The sequence below is a fragment of the Phasianus colchicus genome, chromosome 1 (assembly GCF_987193195.1).
Source record: "Phasianus colchicus chromosome 1, bPhaCol1.hap1.1, whole genome shotgun sequence".
NCBI classification, from domain to species: Eukaryota; Metazoa; Chordata; class Aves; order Galliformes; family Phasianidae; genus Phasianus; species Phasianus colchicus.
In genome coordinates this window covers 919,923-935,572 of record NC_143436.1, presented here as the reverse complement: position 1 = coordinate 935,572, position 15,650 = coordinate 919,923, and the positions used below count along the sequence as shown (strand labels likewise).

General features: G+C 62.8%; 1 protein-coding gene across 1 annotated transcript in view; it reads left to right on the top strand.

Annotated features, from left to right (window-relative positions):
• FLNC (filamin C) overlaps nucleotides 1-15,650 on the top strand; it is a 111,475-nt gene that overhangs the window by 44,020 nt on the left and 51,805 nt on the right. Inside the window, exons 18-22 of the mRNA XM_090125896.1 lie at nucleotides 1,133-1,223; nucleotides 3,691-3,857; nucleotides 6,409-6,526; nucleotides 7,430-7,689; nucleotides 11,513-12,110. Coding sequence (XP_089982022.1) covers nucleotides 1,133-1,223; nucleotides 3,691-3,857; nucleotides 6,409-6,526; nucleotides 7,430-7,689; nucleotides 11,513-12,110 — 1,234 coding nt within the window. The remainder of the gene's footprint in view (nucleotides 1-1,132; nucleotides 1,224-3,690; nucleotides 3,858-6,408; nucleotides 6,527-7,429; nucleotides 7,690-11,512; nucleotides 12,111-15,650) is intronic.

Sequence of the window (15,650 nt, the reverse complement as noted above, 5' to 3'; positions counted from 1 at the left end):
CTACTATTGGCACCACAGCTCACCATCACTGCACCACAACTCACCATCACTGGCACCATTGGCACCACAGCTCACCATCATTGCACCACAGCTCACCACTATTGGCACCACAGCTCACCATCACTGCACCACAACTCACCATCACCGGCACCATTGGCACCACAGCTCACCACTATTGGCACCATTGCCACAATTGTCACCATTGTTGCTGTCACCATCCCCATCCCTAATAGTGTCCCTATGGGTGTCCCTATGTGCTCCCCATCCCTATGGGTGTCCCTATGGGTTCCCCATCCCTAATAGTGTCCCTATGGGTGTCCCTATGGGTGTCCCTATGGGTTCCCCATCCCTAATAGTGTCCCTATGGGTGTCCCTATGGGTGTCCCTATGGGATCCCCATCCCTAATAGTGTCCCTATGGGTGTCCCTATGGGTGTCCCTATGGGTTCCCCATCCCTATGGTGCCCCCACCCCTATGGGTTCCCCATCCCTATGGGTGTCCCTATGAGTGTCCCTATGGGTGTCCTATGGGTGTCCCTATGTGCTCCCCATCCCTATGGGTGTCCCTGTGGGTGTCCCTATGGGTGATCCTATGGGTTCCCCGCCCCTATGATTCCCCATCCCTATGGGTGTCCCTATGTGCTCCCCATCCCTATGGGTGTCCCTCTGGGTGTCCCTATGTGCTCCCCATCCCTCTGGGTGTCCCTCTGGGTTCCCCATCCCTGTGGGTGTCCCTGCCCTATGGGTGATCCTATGGGTTCCCCGCCCCTATGATTCCCCATCCCTATGAGTGTCCCTATGTGCTCCCCATCCCTATGGGTGTCCCTGTGGGTGTCCCTATGGGTTCCCCATCCCTATGGGTGTCCCTGCCCTATGGGTGATCCTATGGGTTCCCCACCCCTATGATTCCCCATCGCTATGTGTTCCCCATCCCTATGAGTGTCCCTGTGAGTGTCTCTATGGGTGTCCCTCTGGGTGTCCCTATGGGTTCCCCATCCCTATGAGTGTCCCTCTGGGTGTCCCTATGGGTTCCCCACCCCTATGGCGCCCCCACCCCTATGGGTCCCCCATCCCTGTGGGTCCCTGTGGGTTCCCAGCCCCAGCTGCGCCCCACGGCCGCGCTGTTCCCGCAGGAGCTGCCCTGCAGCCCGTTCCGAATCACGGTGGCCCCGGCCCACGACAGCAGCAAAGTGCGGGCGGAGGGGCCTGGGATCAGCCGCACCGGTCAGTGCCTGGGCTCGGGTCTGGGGGGGTCACTGCGGGTCACTGCGGGTCAATGGGGGTCACTGGGGTCACTGCGGGTCAATGGGGGTCACTGGGGTCAATGCGGGTCTCTGGGGGTCACTGCGGGTCACTGGGAGTCACTGCGGGTCAATGGGGGTCACTGCGGGTCACTGTGGGTCACTGGAGGTCACTGGGGTCACTGCGGGTCAATGGGGGTCACTGGGGTCAATGCGGGTCTCTGGGGGTCACTGCGGGTCACTGCGGGTCAATGGGGGTCACTGGGATCAATGCAGGTCAATGGGGTCACTGCGGGTCACTGGGAGTCACTGCGGGTCAATGGGGGTCACTGGGGGTCACTGCGGGTCATTGGAGGTCACTGGGGTCACTGCGGGTCAATGGGGGTCAATGTGGGTCTCTGGGGGTCACTGCGGGTCACTGCGGGTCATTGCAGGTCAATGGGGGTCACTGGGATCAATGCAGGTCAATGGGGTCACTGCGGGTCACTGGGAGTCACTGCGGGTCAATGGGGGTCACTGGGGGTCACTGCGGGTCACTGGAGGTCACTGGGGTCACTCCGGGTCAATGGGGGTTACTGAGGGTCACTGCGGGTCAATGGGGGTCAATGCGGGTCAATGGGAGTCACTGGGATCAATGCAGGTCAATGGGGGTCAATGCAGGTCACTGGGGGTCATTGGGGGGCACTGGGGTCATTGCAGGTCCATGGGGGTCAACGCAGGTCAAAGGGGGTCACTGGGGGTCAATGCAGGTCACTGTGGGTCAATGCAGGTCAATGCAGGTCATTGCGGGTCAGTGCAGGTCACTGCAGGTCACTGGGGGTCACTGCGGGTCACTGGGGGTCAATGGGGGTCACTGGGATCAATGCAGGTCAATGGGGGTCAATGCAGGTCACTGGGGGTCACTGTGGGTCAATGTAGGTTACTGCAGGTCAGTGGGGGTCACTGTGGGTCACTGCAGGTCAATGCAGGTCACTGCAGGTCACTGCGGGCCAATGGGGGTCAGTGGGGTTCAATGGAGGTCACTGGGGGTCAATGCAGGTCAATGCAGGTCACTGGGGGTCAGTGCAGGTCAATGGGGGTCAGTGCAGGTTAATGGGGGTCACTGGGGGTCCCTGTGAGTTGCTATGGGTCCCTATGTGTTGCTATGGGTTTCTGTGGGTCACTATGGGTCTCAATGCGTCCCTATGGATCCCTGTGTGTCTCTATGGGTCTCTATGGGTTTCTATGGATCCCTATGTTTTTCTATGGGTCCCTGTGTGTTTCTATGGGTTGCTATGTGTCCCTATGTGTTTCTATGGGTCCCTATGTGTTTCTGTGGAACCCTATGTGTTTCTATGGGTCCCTATGGGTCCCTATGGGTTTCTATGGGACTCTATGGGTCTCTATGGGCCCCTATGAGTCCCTGTCTGTTTCTATGGAATCCTATGTGTCCCTATGTGTCCCTGTGGGTCCCTATGGGTCCCTATGTGTTTCTATGGGTCCCTATGTGTTTCTATGGAACCCTGTGTGTTTCTATGGGTCCTTTTGTGTCCCTATGGGTCCCTATATTTTTCTATGGGTCCCCATGCGTTACTGTGTGTCCCTAGGTGTCCCAATGGGTCCCTATGTGTCCCTATGGGTCCCTTTGGGTCCCTATGTGTCCCTGTGTGTCACTATGTGTCCCTAGGCGTCCCTATGGGTCTCTATGTGTCCCTATGTGTTTCTGTGTGCCCCTATGTGTCCCTTTGGGTCCCTATGTGTCCCTGTGTGTCCCTATGGGTCCCTTTGGGTCCCTATGTGTCCCTGTGTGTCGCTATGTGTCCCTAGGCGTCCCTATGGGTCTCTATGTGTCCCTATGTGTTTCTGTGTGCCCCTATGTGTCCCTTTGGGTCCCTATGTGTCCCTGTGTGTCCCTATGGGTCCCTTTGGGTCCCTATGTGTCCCTGTGTGTCGCTATGTGTCCCTAGGCGTCCCTATGGGTCTCTATGTGTCCCTATGTGTTTCCGTGTGCCCCTATGTGTCCCTTTGGGTCCCTATGTGTCCCTGTGTGTCCCTATGGGTCCCTTTGGGTCCCTATGTGTCCCTGTGTGTCGCTATGTGTCCCTAGGCGTCCCTATGGGTCTCTATGTGTCCCTATGGGTCCCTATGTGTTTCTGTGTGCCCCTATGTGTCCCTTTGGGTCCCTATGTGTCCCTGTGTGTCTCTATGGGTCCCTTTGGGTCCCTATGGGTCTCTATGTGTCCCTATGGGTCACTGTGTGTCCCTGTGTGTTTCGATGTGTCCCTATGTGTCCCTGTGTGCCCCTGTGTGCCCCTGTGTGTCCCTATGTGTCCCTATGGGCCCCTATGTGTCTCTATATGCCCCTATGTGTCCCTATGTCCCCCTATGTGTCCCCGCGTGCCCCCGCGTGTGACCCGGATGCCGTCCCCGTGTCGCCGTGCCTCACGCTGTGCGTCTTCCTGCCCCCCCAGGCGTGGAGTCGGGGCGCCCCACGCACTTCACGGTGCAGACGCGGGGCGCTGGCAAAGCCCCCCTGGACGTTCAGTTCGGGGGCGCGGCGCAGAGCGGTGTCAGCGACGTGCAGATCATCGACAACGGCGACTACAGCCACACCGTCAAGTACACCGCCATGCGCCAGGTGGGGCGGGGATGGGGGGCATGGGGGGCATGGGGGGATGGGGGGGCATGGGGGTTATGGGGGGAAGGGCGACTACAGCCACACCATCAAGTACACCGCCATGCGCCAGGTGGGGCGGGGGGCAGGGGGGATGGGGGGGAAGGGGGGATATGGGGGTTATGGGGGAATGGGGGGATGGGGGGGCTTATGGGGGGCATAGGGGGGCATGGGGGGATGGTGGGGTTATGGGGGGGAAGGGGGGATATGGGGGGATGTGGGGGAATGGGGGGATATGGGGGGTAAGGGGGGATATCGGGGTTATGGGGGAATGGGGGGCTTGGGGGGCATGGAGGTTATGGGGGGGAAGGGGGGATATGGGGGTTATGGGGGAATGGGGGGATATGGGGGTTAATGGGGGATATGGGGGTTATGGGGGAATGGGGGGCATAGGGGGATGTGGGGGTTATGAGGGGTAAGGGGGGATATGGGGGAATGGGGAGGTTATGGGGGGGAAGGGGGGATATGGGGGGATGTGGGGGAATGGGGGGAAGGGGGGATATGGGGGTTATGGGGGAATGGGGGGATGTGGGGGGTTATGGGGGGGGAGGGGGGATATGGGGGGATGTGGGGGAATGGGGGCATATGGGGGTTATGGGGGAATGGGGGGCATAGGGGGATGTGGGGGTTATGAGGGGTAAGGGGGGATATGGGGGTTATGGGGAGGTTATGGGGGGAAAGGGGGGATATGGGGGGATGTGGGGGAATGGGGGAATGGGGGGATATGGGGGTTATGGTGGAATGGGGGGATGTGGGGGCTATGGGGGGTAAGGGGGGCATGGGGGGCTGTGGGGGATGGGGGGGCTATGGGTGGTAAGGGGGGTAAGGGGGGATTTGGGAGGCTATGGGGGGTAAGGGGGGCATGGGGGGATGTGGGAGGTAAGGGGGGATATGGGGGGATATGGGGGTTATGGGGGGCATAGGGGGATATGGGGCGCTGGGGGGTTATGGGGGGTAAGGGAGACTACAGCCACACCGTCAAGTACTCCGCCATGCGCCAGGTGGGGTGGGGGCCGTGGGGGGCATGGGGGGGCATGGGGGATGTGGGGGGTCATAGGGGGTTATGGGGGGTAAGGGGGGATATGGGGTGTTATGGGGGGTTGTGGGAGGCATGGGGGGATATGGGGGGCTGGGGGTTTGTGGGGGGCATGGGGGGATGTGGGGATTATGGGGGGTAGGGGGGGCATAGGGGGACGTGGGGGGTTATGGGGGATAAGGGGGGATATGGGGGGTCATGGGGAGTTATGGGGGGCATAGGGGGATATGGAGGGCTGGGGGGGACATAGGGGGACGTGGGGGTTATGGGGGGTAAGGGGGGATATGGGGGGTCATGGGGGGTTATGGGGGGCATAGGGGAATATGGGGGGTATGGGGGTTTGTGTGGGGCGGGGGGCATGCAGGGGGCGGGGGGCGTAGTGGGATGTGGGGGTTATGGGTGGTAAGGGGGCCATGGGGGGATGTGGGGGGTAAGGGGGGATATGGGGGAATGGGGGGATATGGGGGGCTGGGGGGCTATGGGGGTTTATGGGGGCATAGGGGGGATATGGGGGGCATGGGGGGTAAGGGGGATATGGGGGATTATGGGGGGCTGGGGGGTTATGGAGGGCATAGCGGGATGTGGGGGGTTATGTGGGGTAAAGGGGGCATGGGGGGATATGGGGGGCTGGAGGGTTTTGGGGGAATGGGGGGATATGGGGTGTTATTCTTTGGGGCAACCCCACTCGGTGCCCCATAACCCCATGACCCCAGAACCCCATGGCAGTGGAGCATTTCCACTCAGCACCCCATAAGCCCCCATAACCCCCCATATCCCCCCATTCTCCCAAAAGCCCCCATATCCCTCCATCACCCATGACCCCATGACCCCATGATCACCCCATAACCCTATAACCCCTGCGGGGCAGCTCTGCTCAGCACCCCATCACCCCATCATCCCACAACCCCGTAAACCCTTGGCTTTGGGACAGCCCCACTCAGCACCCCATGACACCGTGACCCCATAACCCCATGGCCGTGGGGCAGCCGTGCTCAGCACCCCATCAACCCATAACCCCATGATCCCATAACCCCATGGCTGTGGGGCAGCCCCGCTCAGCACCCCATAACCTCATAGCCCCACAACCCCATGATCCCATAACCCCATAAACCCACAAACCCATGGCTTTGGTGCAGCCCTGCTCAGCACCCCATAACCCCATCACCCCATGATCCCACAACCCCATGGCCGCAGGGCATCCCTACTCAGCACCCCATAACCCCATCACCCCACGACCCCATGGCCATGGGGCAGCCCTGCTCAGCACCCCATAACCCCATCACCCCATAACCCCATCACCCCATAACCCCACGACCCCATGGCCACGGGGCAGCCCTGCTCAGCACCCCATAACGCCATCACCCCACGACCCCATGGCCATGGGGCGGCCCCACTCAGCACCCCATAACCCCATGACCCCACGACCCCATGGCCATGGGGCCACCCCACTCAGCCCCACCTCTCCCCGTTGCCCTGTAGGGTGAGCTGTCAGTGGGGGTGACTTATGGGGGCGACCCGATCCCGAAGAGCCCCTTCCCCGTCACCGTGGCCCCGGCGCTGCAGCTGGACAAAGTGTCGGTGCAGGGGCTGAGCAGCAGTGAGTGCGGCTGGGGGGCTGGGGGGGGCTCTATGGGTCTCTATGGGGTCTGTGTGGGGTCTGTGTGGGGTCTTTATGGGGTCTTTGTGGGGACTCTGACCCCCCCCGTTTCCCGCACAGCTTCCCGTGGGCTCCCCGCAGCCGTTCTCGGCGCTCAGTACCGGCGCTGGCCGGCAGGGGGCGCTGTCTGCGGGGCGCTATGGGTTTCTGTGTCTCTCTATGGGTCTCTATGTCTCTCTCTGTCTATGGGTCTCTATGTATATCTATGGGTCTCTATGTCTCTCTCTGTCTCTCTCTGGGTCTCTATGGGTTTCTGTGCATCTCTGTGGGTCTCTATGGGGTCTGTATGGGGTCTCCCTGTTCTCTGTGTACCTGAACCCCCGCTTCCCGCACAGCTTCCCGTGGGCTCCCCGCAGTCGTTCTCGGTGCTCAGTACCGGCGCCGGCCGGCAGGGGGCGCTGTCTGCGGGGCGCTATGGGTCTCTGTATCTCTGTGGGGTCTCTATGTATCTCTGTGGGTCTCTATGGGGTCTCTATGGGTTTCTGTGCATCTCTGTGGGTCTGTATGGGGTCTGTATGGGGTCTGTGTGGGGTCTGTGTGGGGTCTCCCAGTTCTGTGTACCTGACCCCCCTTTCCCCGCAGAGGTTCCCGTGGGCTCCCCGCAGCCGTTCTCGGTGCTCAGTACCGGCGCTGGCCGGCAGGGGGCGCTGTCTGTGGGCGCTGTGGGTCTCTATGTCTCTCTATGTCTCTCTATGGGTCTCTATGTCTCTCTGTGGGTCTCTATGTATTTCTGTGCATCTCTGTGGTTCTCTATGGGATCTGTATGGGGTCTGTGTGGGGTCTGTGTGGGGTCTGTGTGGGGTCTCCCTGTTCTCTGTGCACCTGACCCCCCTTTCCCCGCAGAGGTTCCCGTGGGCTCCCCGCAGTCGTTCTCGGTGCTCAGTACCGGCGCCGGCGGACAGGGGGCGCTGTCGGTGGCGGCGGTGGGCGCGGGGCGGCGCGCGGTGCCGGTGTCGGTGGAGGCGGCGGGGCCCGGTTTGCACCGCGCGCGGTTCACGGCGGCCGAGGAGGGGCAGCTCCGCTTCGACGTCACCTACGACGGGCACCCCGTGCCCGGCAGCCCCTTCCTGGTGGACGCCGTGATGCCGCCGGACCCCTCCAAGGTGCGCCTTGCACGGCCCTGGTGATGGATTGCACCACGGCTCCTTGCACGGCTGCAGTGTGTGCACTACAGGTCCTTGCACGGCTGTGCTGTGTGCACCACGGCTCCTTGCACGGCCATCCTATGTGCACCCATGGATCCTTGCACGGCTATGCTGTGTGCACTACGGGTTCTTGCACGGCTATGCTCTGTGCACTACGGGTCCTTGCACGGCCGTGGTGATGGATTGCACCATGGCTCCGTGCACGGCTGTGCTGCGTGCACCACGGCTCCTTGCACGGCTGTGCTGCGTGCACCACAGCTCCTTGCACGACTGTGTTGTGTGCACCACTGGTCCTTGCACGGCTTGCTGTGTGCACTACAGGTCCTTGCACGGCTGTGCTGTGTGCACCATGGGTCCTTGCTCAGCTGTGGTGATTCCACGAGGGCTCCATGCATGGCTGTGCTGTGTGCACTACAGGTCCTTGCACGGCCATGGTGATGAATTGCACGACGGCTCCTTGCATGACTGTGCTGCGTGCACCACGGGTCCTTGCACGGCTTGCTGTGTGCACTACAGGTCCTTGCACAGATGTGGTGATTGATTGCACAAGAGCTGGTTGTACAGCTATGCTGTGTGCACCATGGGTCCTTGCACAGCTGTGCTGTGTGCACTACGGTCCTTGCACGGCCGTGGTGATTGATTGCACGAAGGCTCCGTGCACAGCTGTGCTGTGTGCACCATGGTTCCTTGCACGGCTGTGCTGCGTGCACTATGGGTCCTTGCATGGCTGTGGTGATTCCACGAGGGCTCCCTGCATGGCTGTGCTGTGTGCACTACGGGTCCTTGCACAGCTGTGGTGATTGGTTGCACAAGGGCTCGTTGTACAGCAGTGCTGTGTGCACTAGGAGTCCTTGCACAGCTGTGCTGTGTGCACAATGGGTCCCTGCACAGCTGTGTGCACACCATGGCTCCTTGCACTGCTGTGCTGTGTGCACAATAAGTCTTTGCACCACTGCTGTGTTTGCACAAGGGCTCCTTGCACGGCTGTGCTGTGTGCACCACGGGTCCTTGCACCACTGCGGTGTTTCCACGAGGGGGTTTCCTTGCACAGCTGTGGTGACTGCATGGGACACCCTTGCACGGCCCCTTGCACAGCTGTGTTGTGTGCACGAGGACACTTTTCACAGCTGTGCTGTGCGCACCATCAGTCCTTGCACAGCTGTGCTGTGTGCACAGTGGCTCCTTGCACGGCTGTGGCGTTTGCACGACAACATTTTGCACCGGGCTGCAGTTGGCACAACAGATCCTCACACAAGGCTGCTGTTTGCACGTGGCTCCTTGCACGGCTCTGCTGTTTGCACGATCCCCAAATCCCCCCAGTGCCCCCCTGACCCCCAGCCCCCACCACCTCCCATCTTTCACTGCCCCCCCACTGACCCCCATCCCCCCCATCCCCCAATTCCCCCCACTGACCCCCATCCAGCCAATCCCCCACATGCCCCCAATCCCCCCCAATTCCCCCAATCCCCCCCACTGACCCCACATCCCCACTGACCCCCATGCCCCCAATCCCCCCATCCCCCAATAGCTCCCAGTACCCCTAATTCCCCCAATCGCCCCCACCTGACCCCAATACCCCCCATACCCCAAAATCCCCCATTTCCCCCAACTGACCCCCATCCAATACCTCCCATACCCCCAAATCCCCCACTTCCCCCCTCCCCCCCAATACCCCCTACTGACCCCCATCCCCCCCAATCCCCCACTTCCCCCCAATACCCCCCACCCCCCTGTTCCCCCCCACAGACCCCCATCCCCCCGATACCCCCCATACCTCAACGCCCCCCAGTACCCCCAATATCACCCACTGACCCCATGCCCCCCACCCCCCGTTGCCCCCCACTGACCCCCATCCCCCCCACTACATACCATACTTCAATGCCCCCCAATCCCCCCCAATCCATTTCCCCCACTGACCCCCACCCCCCGATCCCTCATTTCCCCCCAATCCCCCATTTCCCCCCAATACCCCCCACGGCCCCCGTTCCCCCCCCCACTGACCCCAATCCCCTTACCCCCCGTCCCCCCCCCGACCCCCATCCCCCAATGCCCCATTTCCCCCCATTACCCCCCAATACTCCCAATCCCCACCACCCTCCCACTGACCCCCACACCCCAGTACCCCCCACTCCCCCATTTCCTACCCAATGCCCCCCAGCCCCCCGTTCCCCCCCACTGACCTCCATCCCCCCAACCCCCCGTTCCCCCCCACTGACCCCCATCCCAAAATGCCTCCCACCCCCCCCATTTTTCCCCAATGCCCCCCACCCCCCGTTTCCCCCCCACTGACCCCGTCGCCCCCCAGGTCCACGCCTTCGGTCCGGGTCTCCATGGCGGCGTTGCGGGCAGCCCGGCCACCTTCACCCCCCCGACCCCCATCCCCCAATGCCCCCCATACCTCAATGCCCCCCCAATGCCCCCCACCTCTCCTTTCCCCCCCACTGACCCCAATCCCCCAATGCCCCCCAATCCCCCATTTCTCCCCAATCCCCCATTTCCCCCCACTGAGTCCCATTCCCCAATACCCCCCATACCTCAATGCCCCCCATTCCCCCAATCCCCCCCCACTGACCCCCATCCCCCCCAATCTCCCATTCGCCCCCAATATCCCCCAATCCCCCATTTTCCCCCAATGCCCCCCACCCCCACATTCCCACCCACTGACCCCCCCCCAGGTCCACGCCTTCACTCTGGGTCTCCACGGCAGCATTGCAAGCAGTCCGTCCACCTTCACCCCCCCGACCCCCACCCCCAATGCCCCCATACCTCAATGCCCCCCCATAACCCCCAATCCCCCGTTCCCCCCCCCTGAGCCCCATCCCCCAATGCCCCCCAATCCCCCATTACACCCAATACCCCCCACTCCCCATTTCTCCCTAATGCCCCCCATCCCCCCATCTCCTGTTACCCCCCAATGCTCCCCATCCCCCTTTCCCCCTACTGACCCCCATCCGCCAATGCCCCCCAATCCCCCATTTCCCCCCACTCTCCCAATACCCCCCACCCCCCCACTGACCCCGTGTCCCCCCTCCCCCCCCAGGTCCACGCCTTCGGCCCGGGTCTCCACGGCGGCGTGGCGGGCAGCCCGGCCACCTTCCCTCCCCAATGCCCCCCACCCCCCATTCTCCCCCACTGACCCCTATTCCCCCACCCCTCTGTTCCCCCCCACTGACACCCATTCCCCAATACCCCCCAATCCCCAATTTCCCCCAATACCTCCCAATGCCCCATTTCCCCCCAATGCCCCCCATACCCCCCCACTGACCCCGTGTCCCCCCCCACACCCCCCCCAGGTCCACGCCTTCAGCCCGGGTCTCCACGGCGGCGTGGCGGGCAGCCCGGCCACCTTCCCCCCCCAATGCCCCCCACCCCCCATTCCCTCCCACTGACCCCTATTCCCCCACCCCTCTGTTCCCCCCCACTGACCCCGTGTCCCCCAATGCCCCCCAATCCCCCCCACCCCCCCACTGACCCCGTGTTCCCCAATGCCCCCCAGGTCCACGCCTTCGGCCTGGGTCTCCACGGCCGCGTGGTGGGCAGCCCGGCCACCTTCCCCCCCCCGACCCCCACCCCCCAGTGACCCCCATCCCTCCATCTCCCTCCCGACCCCCATCCCTCCATCCTGCCCCCGACCCCCATCCCGCAATGACCCCCATTCCTCCATCCCCCCAATGACCCCCATCCCCCAATCCCCCCCACCCCCCCCCTGACCCCGTGTCCCCCAATGCCCCCCAATCCCCCCCACCCCCCACTGACCCCGTGTCCCCCCTCCCCCCCCCAGGTCCACGCCTTCGGCCCGGGTCTCCACGGCGGCGTGGCGGGCAGCCCGGCCACGTTCACGATCTCCACGCGCGGCGCGGGCGCGGGGGCGCTGGGTCTGACGGTGGAAGGGCCTCGCGAGGCGGAGCTGGAATGTCACGACAACGGCGACGGCTCGTGCTCGGTGCGCTACGTGCCCCCGGAGCCCGGCGATTACTCCATCAACATCCTGTTCGCCGGCTCCCACGTGCCGGGCTCCCCGTTCCGCGCCGCCGTCCGGCCCCGCTTCGACGCCACCAAAGTCCGCGCCGACGGCCCGGGGCTGCGCGGCGGCCGCGTGGGGCAGAGCGCGGCGTTCGCCGTGGACTGCAGGGACGCCGGGGAGGCGGAGCTCAACATCGAGATCCGCCACGAGCTGGGAGCCCGGCCGGAGGTGCGCATCCACGACAACGGCGACGGCACGTACGGCATCTCCTACACGCCGGCCCGGGCCGGGGCGTACACCGTCACCGTCAGCTACGGCGGGGTGCCCGTCCCGCACTTCCCGGCCTGCGTCACCGTCGAGCCCGAGCTCGACCTCAGCGCCATCGCCGTGTACGGCAGCGGCGTGGAGCCCCGCGGTACGTGGGGACCCATAGGGATACGTGGGGATACGTGGAGACCCATAGGGACACCATAAGGATACATGGAGACCCATAGGGACACCTTAGGGATGCCATAGGGATACATGGAGGACCATAGGGATACATGGAGACCCATAGGGGCACCATGGGGATACATGGGGATACATGGAGACCCATAGGGACACCATAGGGACGCCATAGGGATACATGGGGATACATGGAGACCCATAGGGATACGTGGGGATACATGGGGATACATGGAGACCCATAGGGACACCATAGGGACGCCATAGGGATACATGGGGATACATGGAGACCCATAGGGATACGTGGGGATACATGGGGATACATGGAGACCCATAGGGACACCATAGGGATGCCATAGGGATACATGGAGGACCATAGGGATACATGGGGGACCATAGGGATACGTGGGGAGCCATAGGGATACGTGGGGACCCATAGGGATACGTGGGGACCCATAGAGATACATGGGGATACATGGGGATACATGGAGACCCATAGGGACACCATAGGGATACATGGAGACCCATAGGGACACCATAGGGAACCATAGGGACGCCATAGGGATACATGGAGACCCATAGGGACGCCATAGGGACACATGGAGACCCATAGGGACACCATAGGGATACGTGGGGACCCATAGGGACACCATAGGGATACATGGAGACCCATAGGGACACCATAGGGATACGTGGGGACCCATAGGGACACCATAGGGATACATGGAGACCCATAGGGACACCATAGGGATACGTGGGGACCCATAGGGACACCATAGGGATACATGGGGATACACGGAGACCCATAGGGACACCATAAGGAACCATAGGGACACCATAGGGATACATGGAGACCCATAGGGACGCCATAGGGATACATGGAGACCCATAGGGACACCATAGGGAACCATAGGGACGCCATAGGGATACATGGAGACCCATAGGGACACCATAGGGATGCCACAGGGATACATGGAGACCCATAGGGACACCATAGGGACACCACAGCATTGCAGTGTACGGCAGCGGCATGGAGCCCCGCGGTACGTGGGGAGCCATAGGGGTATGGGGGGGACCCATACAGATACATGGGGACCCATAGGGATACGTGGGGGACCATAGGGATACGTGGGGAAACTATAGGGATACATGGGGACCCATAGGGATACATGGGGAACCATAGGGATACATGGGGACCCATAGGGATACATGGGGAACCATAGGGATACATGGGGACCCATAGGGATACATGGGGATACATGGAGACCCATAGGGACACCATAAGGATACATGGAGACCCTTAGGGACACCTTAGGGACACCATAGGGATACACGGAGACTCATAGGGACACCATAGGGACACCATAGGGACACCATGGGGACACCACAGCATTGCAGTGTATGGCAGTGGCGTGGAGCCCCACGGTACGTGGGGAACCACAGCGGTACAGGGGGACCGGGGGGGTACGGGGGGGAGCCATAGGGATACATGGGGACCCATACAGATACATGGGGACCATAGGAATACATGGGGACCCATAGGGATACATGGAGAAACCATGGGGACACGTGGGGAACCATAGGGATACATGGGGAAACATAGGGATACGTGGGGATACATGGAGACCCATAGGGACACTATAGGGACACCATAGGGACACCATGGGGATACGTGGAGACCCTTAGGGACACCATAGGGATCCCTCCCAGCCCCCCATAGTGGTCTCAAAGCCCCCCCATCCCAAAGGACCCCCCCAACTCCCTCCCATAGGACCCCCAAAGCCTCCCCACCCCATAGAACCCCCCAGGCCCCTTTTGGACCCTCAAAGGCCTCCCCACCCCCTAGGAACCCCAAAGCCCCCTCATCCAATACAACCCTCCCACCTCCTCCATAGGACCCCCAAAGCCGCCCCCCACCCCATAAGAACCCCAGAGTCCCCTTCTCCCCATAGACACCCCATAGAAACCCAGAGCTCCTCCCACCCCGTAGGACCCTCAAAGCCCCCCCACTCCATAGGACGCCCCGAACCTCCCCATAGTAACCCCAACCCCCCCCACCCCATAGAACCTCTCCCATAGCACCCCCAAAGCCCCCCACCCCATAGAACCCCCAACCCCCCCATAGCACCCCCAAAGCCCCCCACCCCATAAGCTCCCCTCTTACCCCCTCCTCTGCCACCCCTACCCCATTGCACCCCCAAAACTCCCCCACCCCATAAGCCCCCCCATCCTCACCCCCTCCTCTGCCCCCCCCATCACACCCCCAAAGCCCCCCCACCCCATAGGACCCCCAACCATAGGACTCCCCACCCCACAGGACCCCCAACCCCCCCAGTCCATAAGCACCTCCCATCCTTTCCCCCTCCTCTGCCCCCCCCGCCCCATAGCATCCCCAAACCCCCCCCCGCCATAGGACCCCCAACACCCCCAACCCCATAAGCCCCCCCCATCCTCACTCCCTCCTCTGCCCCCCCCATAGAACCCCCAACCCTTCCATCGCACCCCCAAAGCCCCCCCAACCATAGGACCCCCCCATCCCATAGGACCCCCCACCCTATAGGACCCCCAACCCCCCCATCGCACCCCCAAAGGCCCCCCACCCCATAGGACCCCCAACCCTTCCATCGCAACCCCAAACCCCCCCACCCCATAGGACCCCCAACCCCCCCATCGCACCCTCAAAGCCCCCCACCTTATAGGACCCCCCACCCCATAGGACCCCTAACAACCCCAACCCCATAAGCCCCATCCTCACCCCCTTCTCTGCCCCCCCCCATAGGACCCCCAACCCTTCCATCGCAACCCCAAAGCCCCCCACCCTATAGGACCCCCAATCCCCCCCATCGCACCCCCAAAGCCCCCCACCCCATAGGACCCCCACCCCATAGCACCCTGAACCCCCCCATCGTAGCCCCAAAGCCCCCCCACCCCATTAGCCCCCCCATCCTCACCCCCTCCTCTTCCCCCACCCATCGCACCACCAAAGCCCCCCACCCTATAGGACCCCCACCCCATACCCCCCCTCCCCCATTCTCACCCCCTCCCCTGCCCCCCCCATCGCACCCCCAAAGCTCCCCAACCATAGGAGCCCCAACCCCATAGGACCCCCAACCCTTCCATCGCACCCCCAAAGCCCCCCCCCCCCCCCATAGGACCCCCCACCCCATAGGACCCCCCACCCTTCCATCGCAACCCCAAAGCCCCCCACCCCATAGGACCCCCAACCCCCCCATCACACCGCCAAAGCCCCCCACCCTATAGGACCCCCCACCCCATAGGACCCCCGACAACCCCAACCCCATAAGCCCCCCCCCATCCTCACCCCCTCCTCTGCCCCCCCCATAGGACCCCCAACCCCCACATCGCACCCCCAAAGTCCCCCACCCCATAGGACCCCCCACTCCATAGGACCCCCAACCCCCCCACCCCATATCCCCTCCCCTCCCCTCAGCCCCTCCTCTGCCCCCCCATCGCCCCCCTAAAGGCCCCCCACCCCAAAGGACCCCCACGT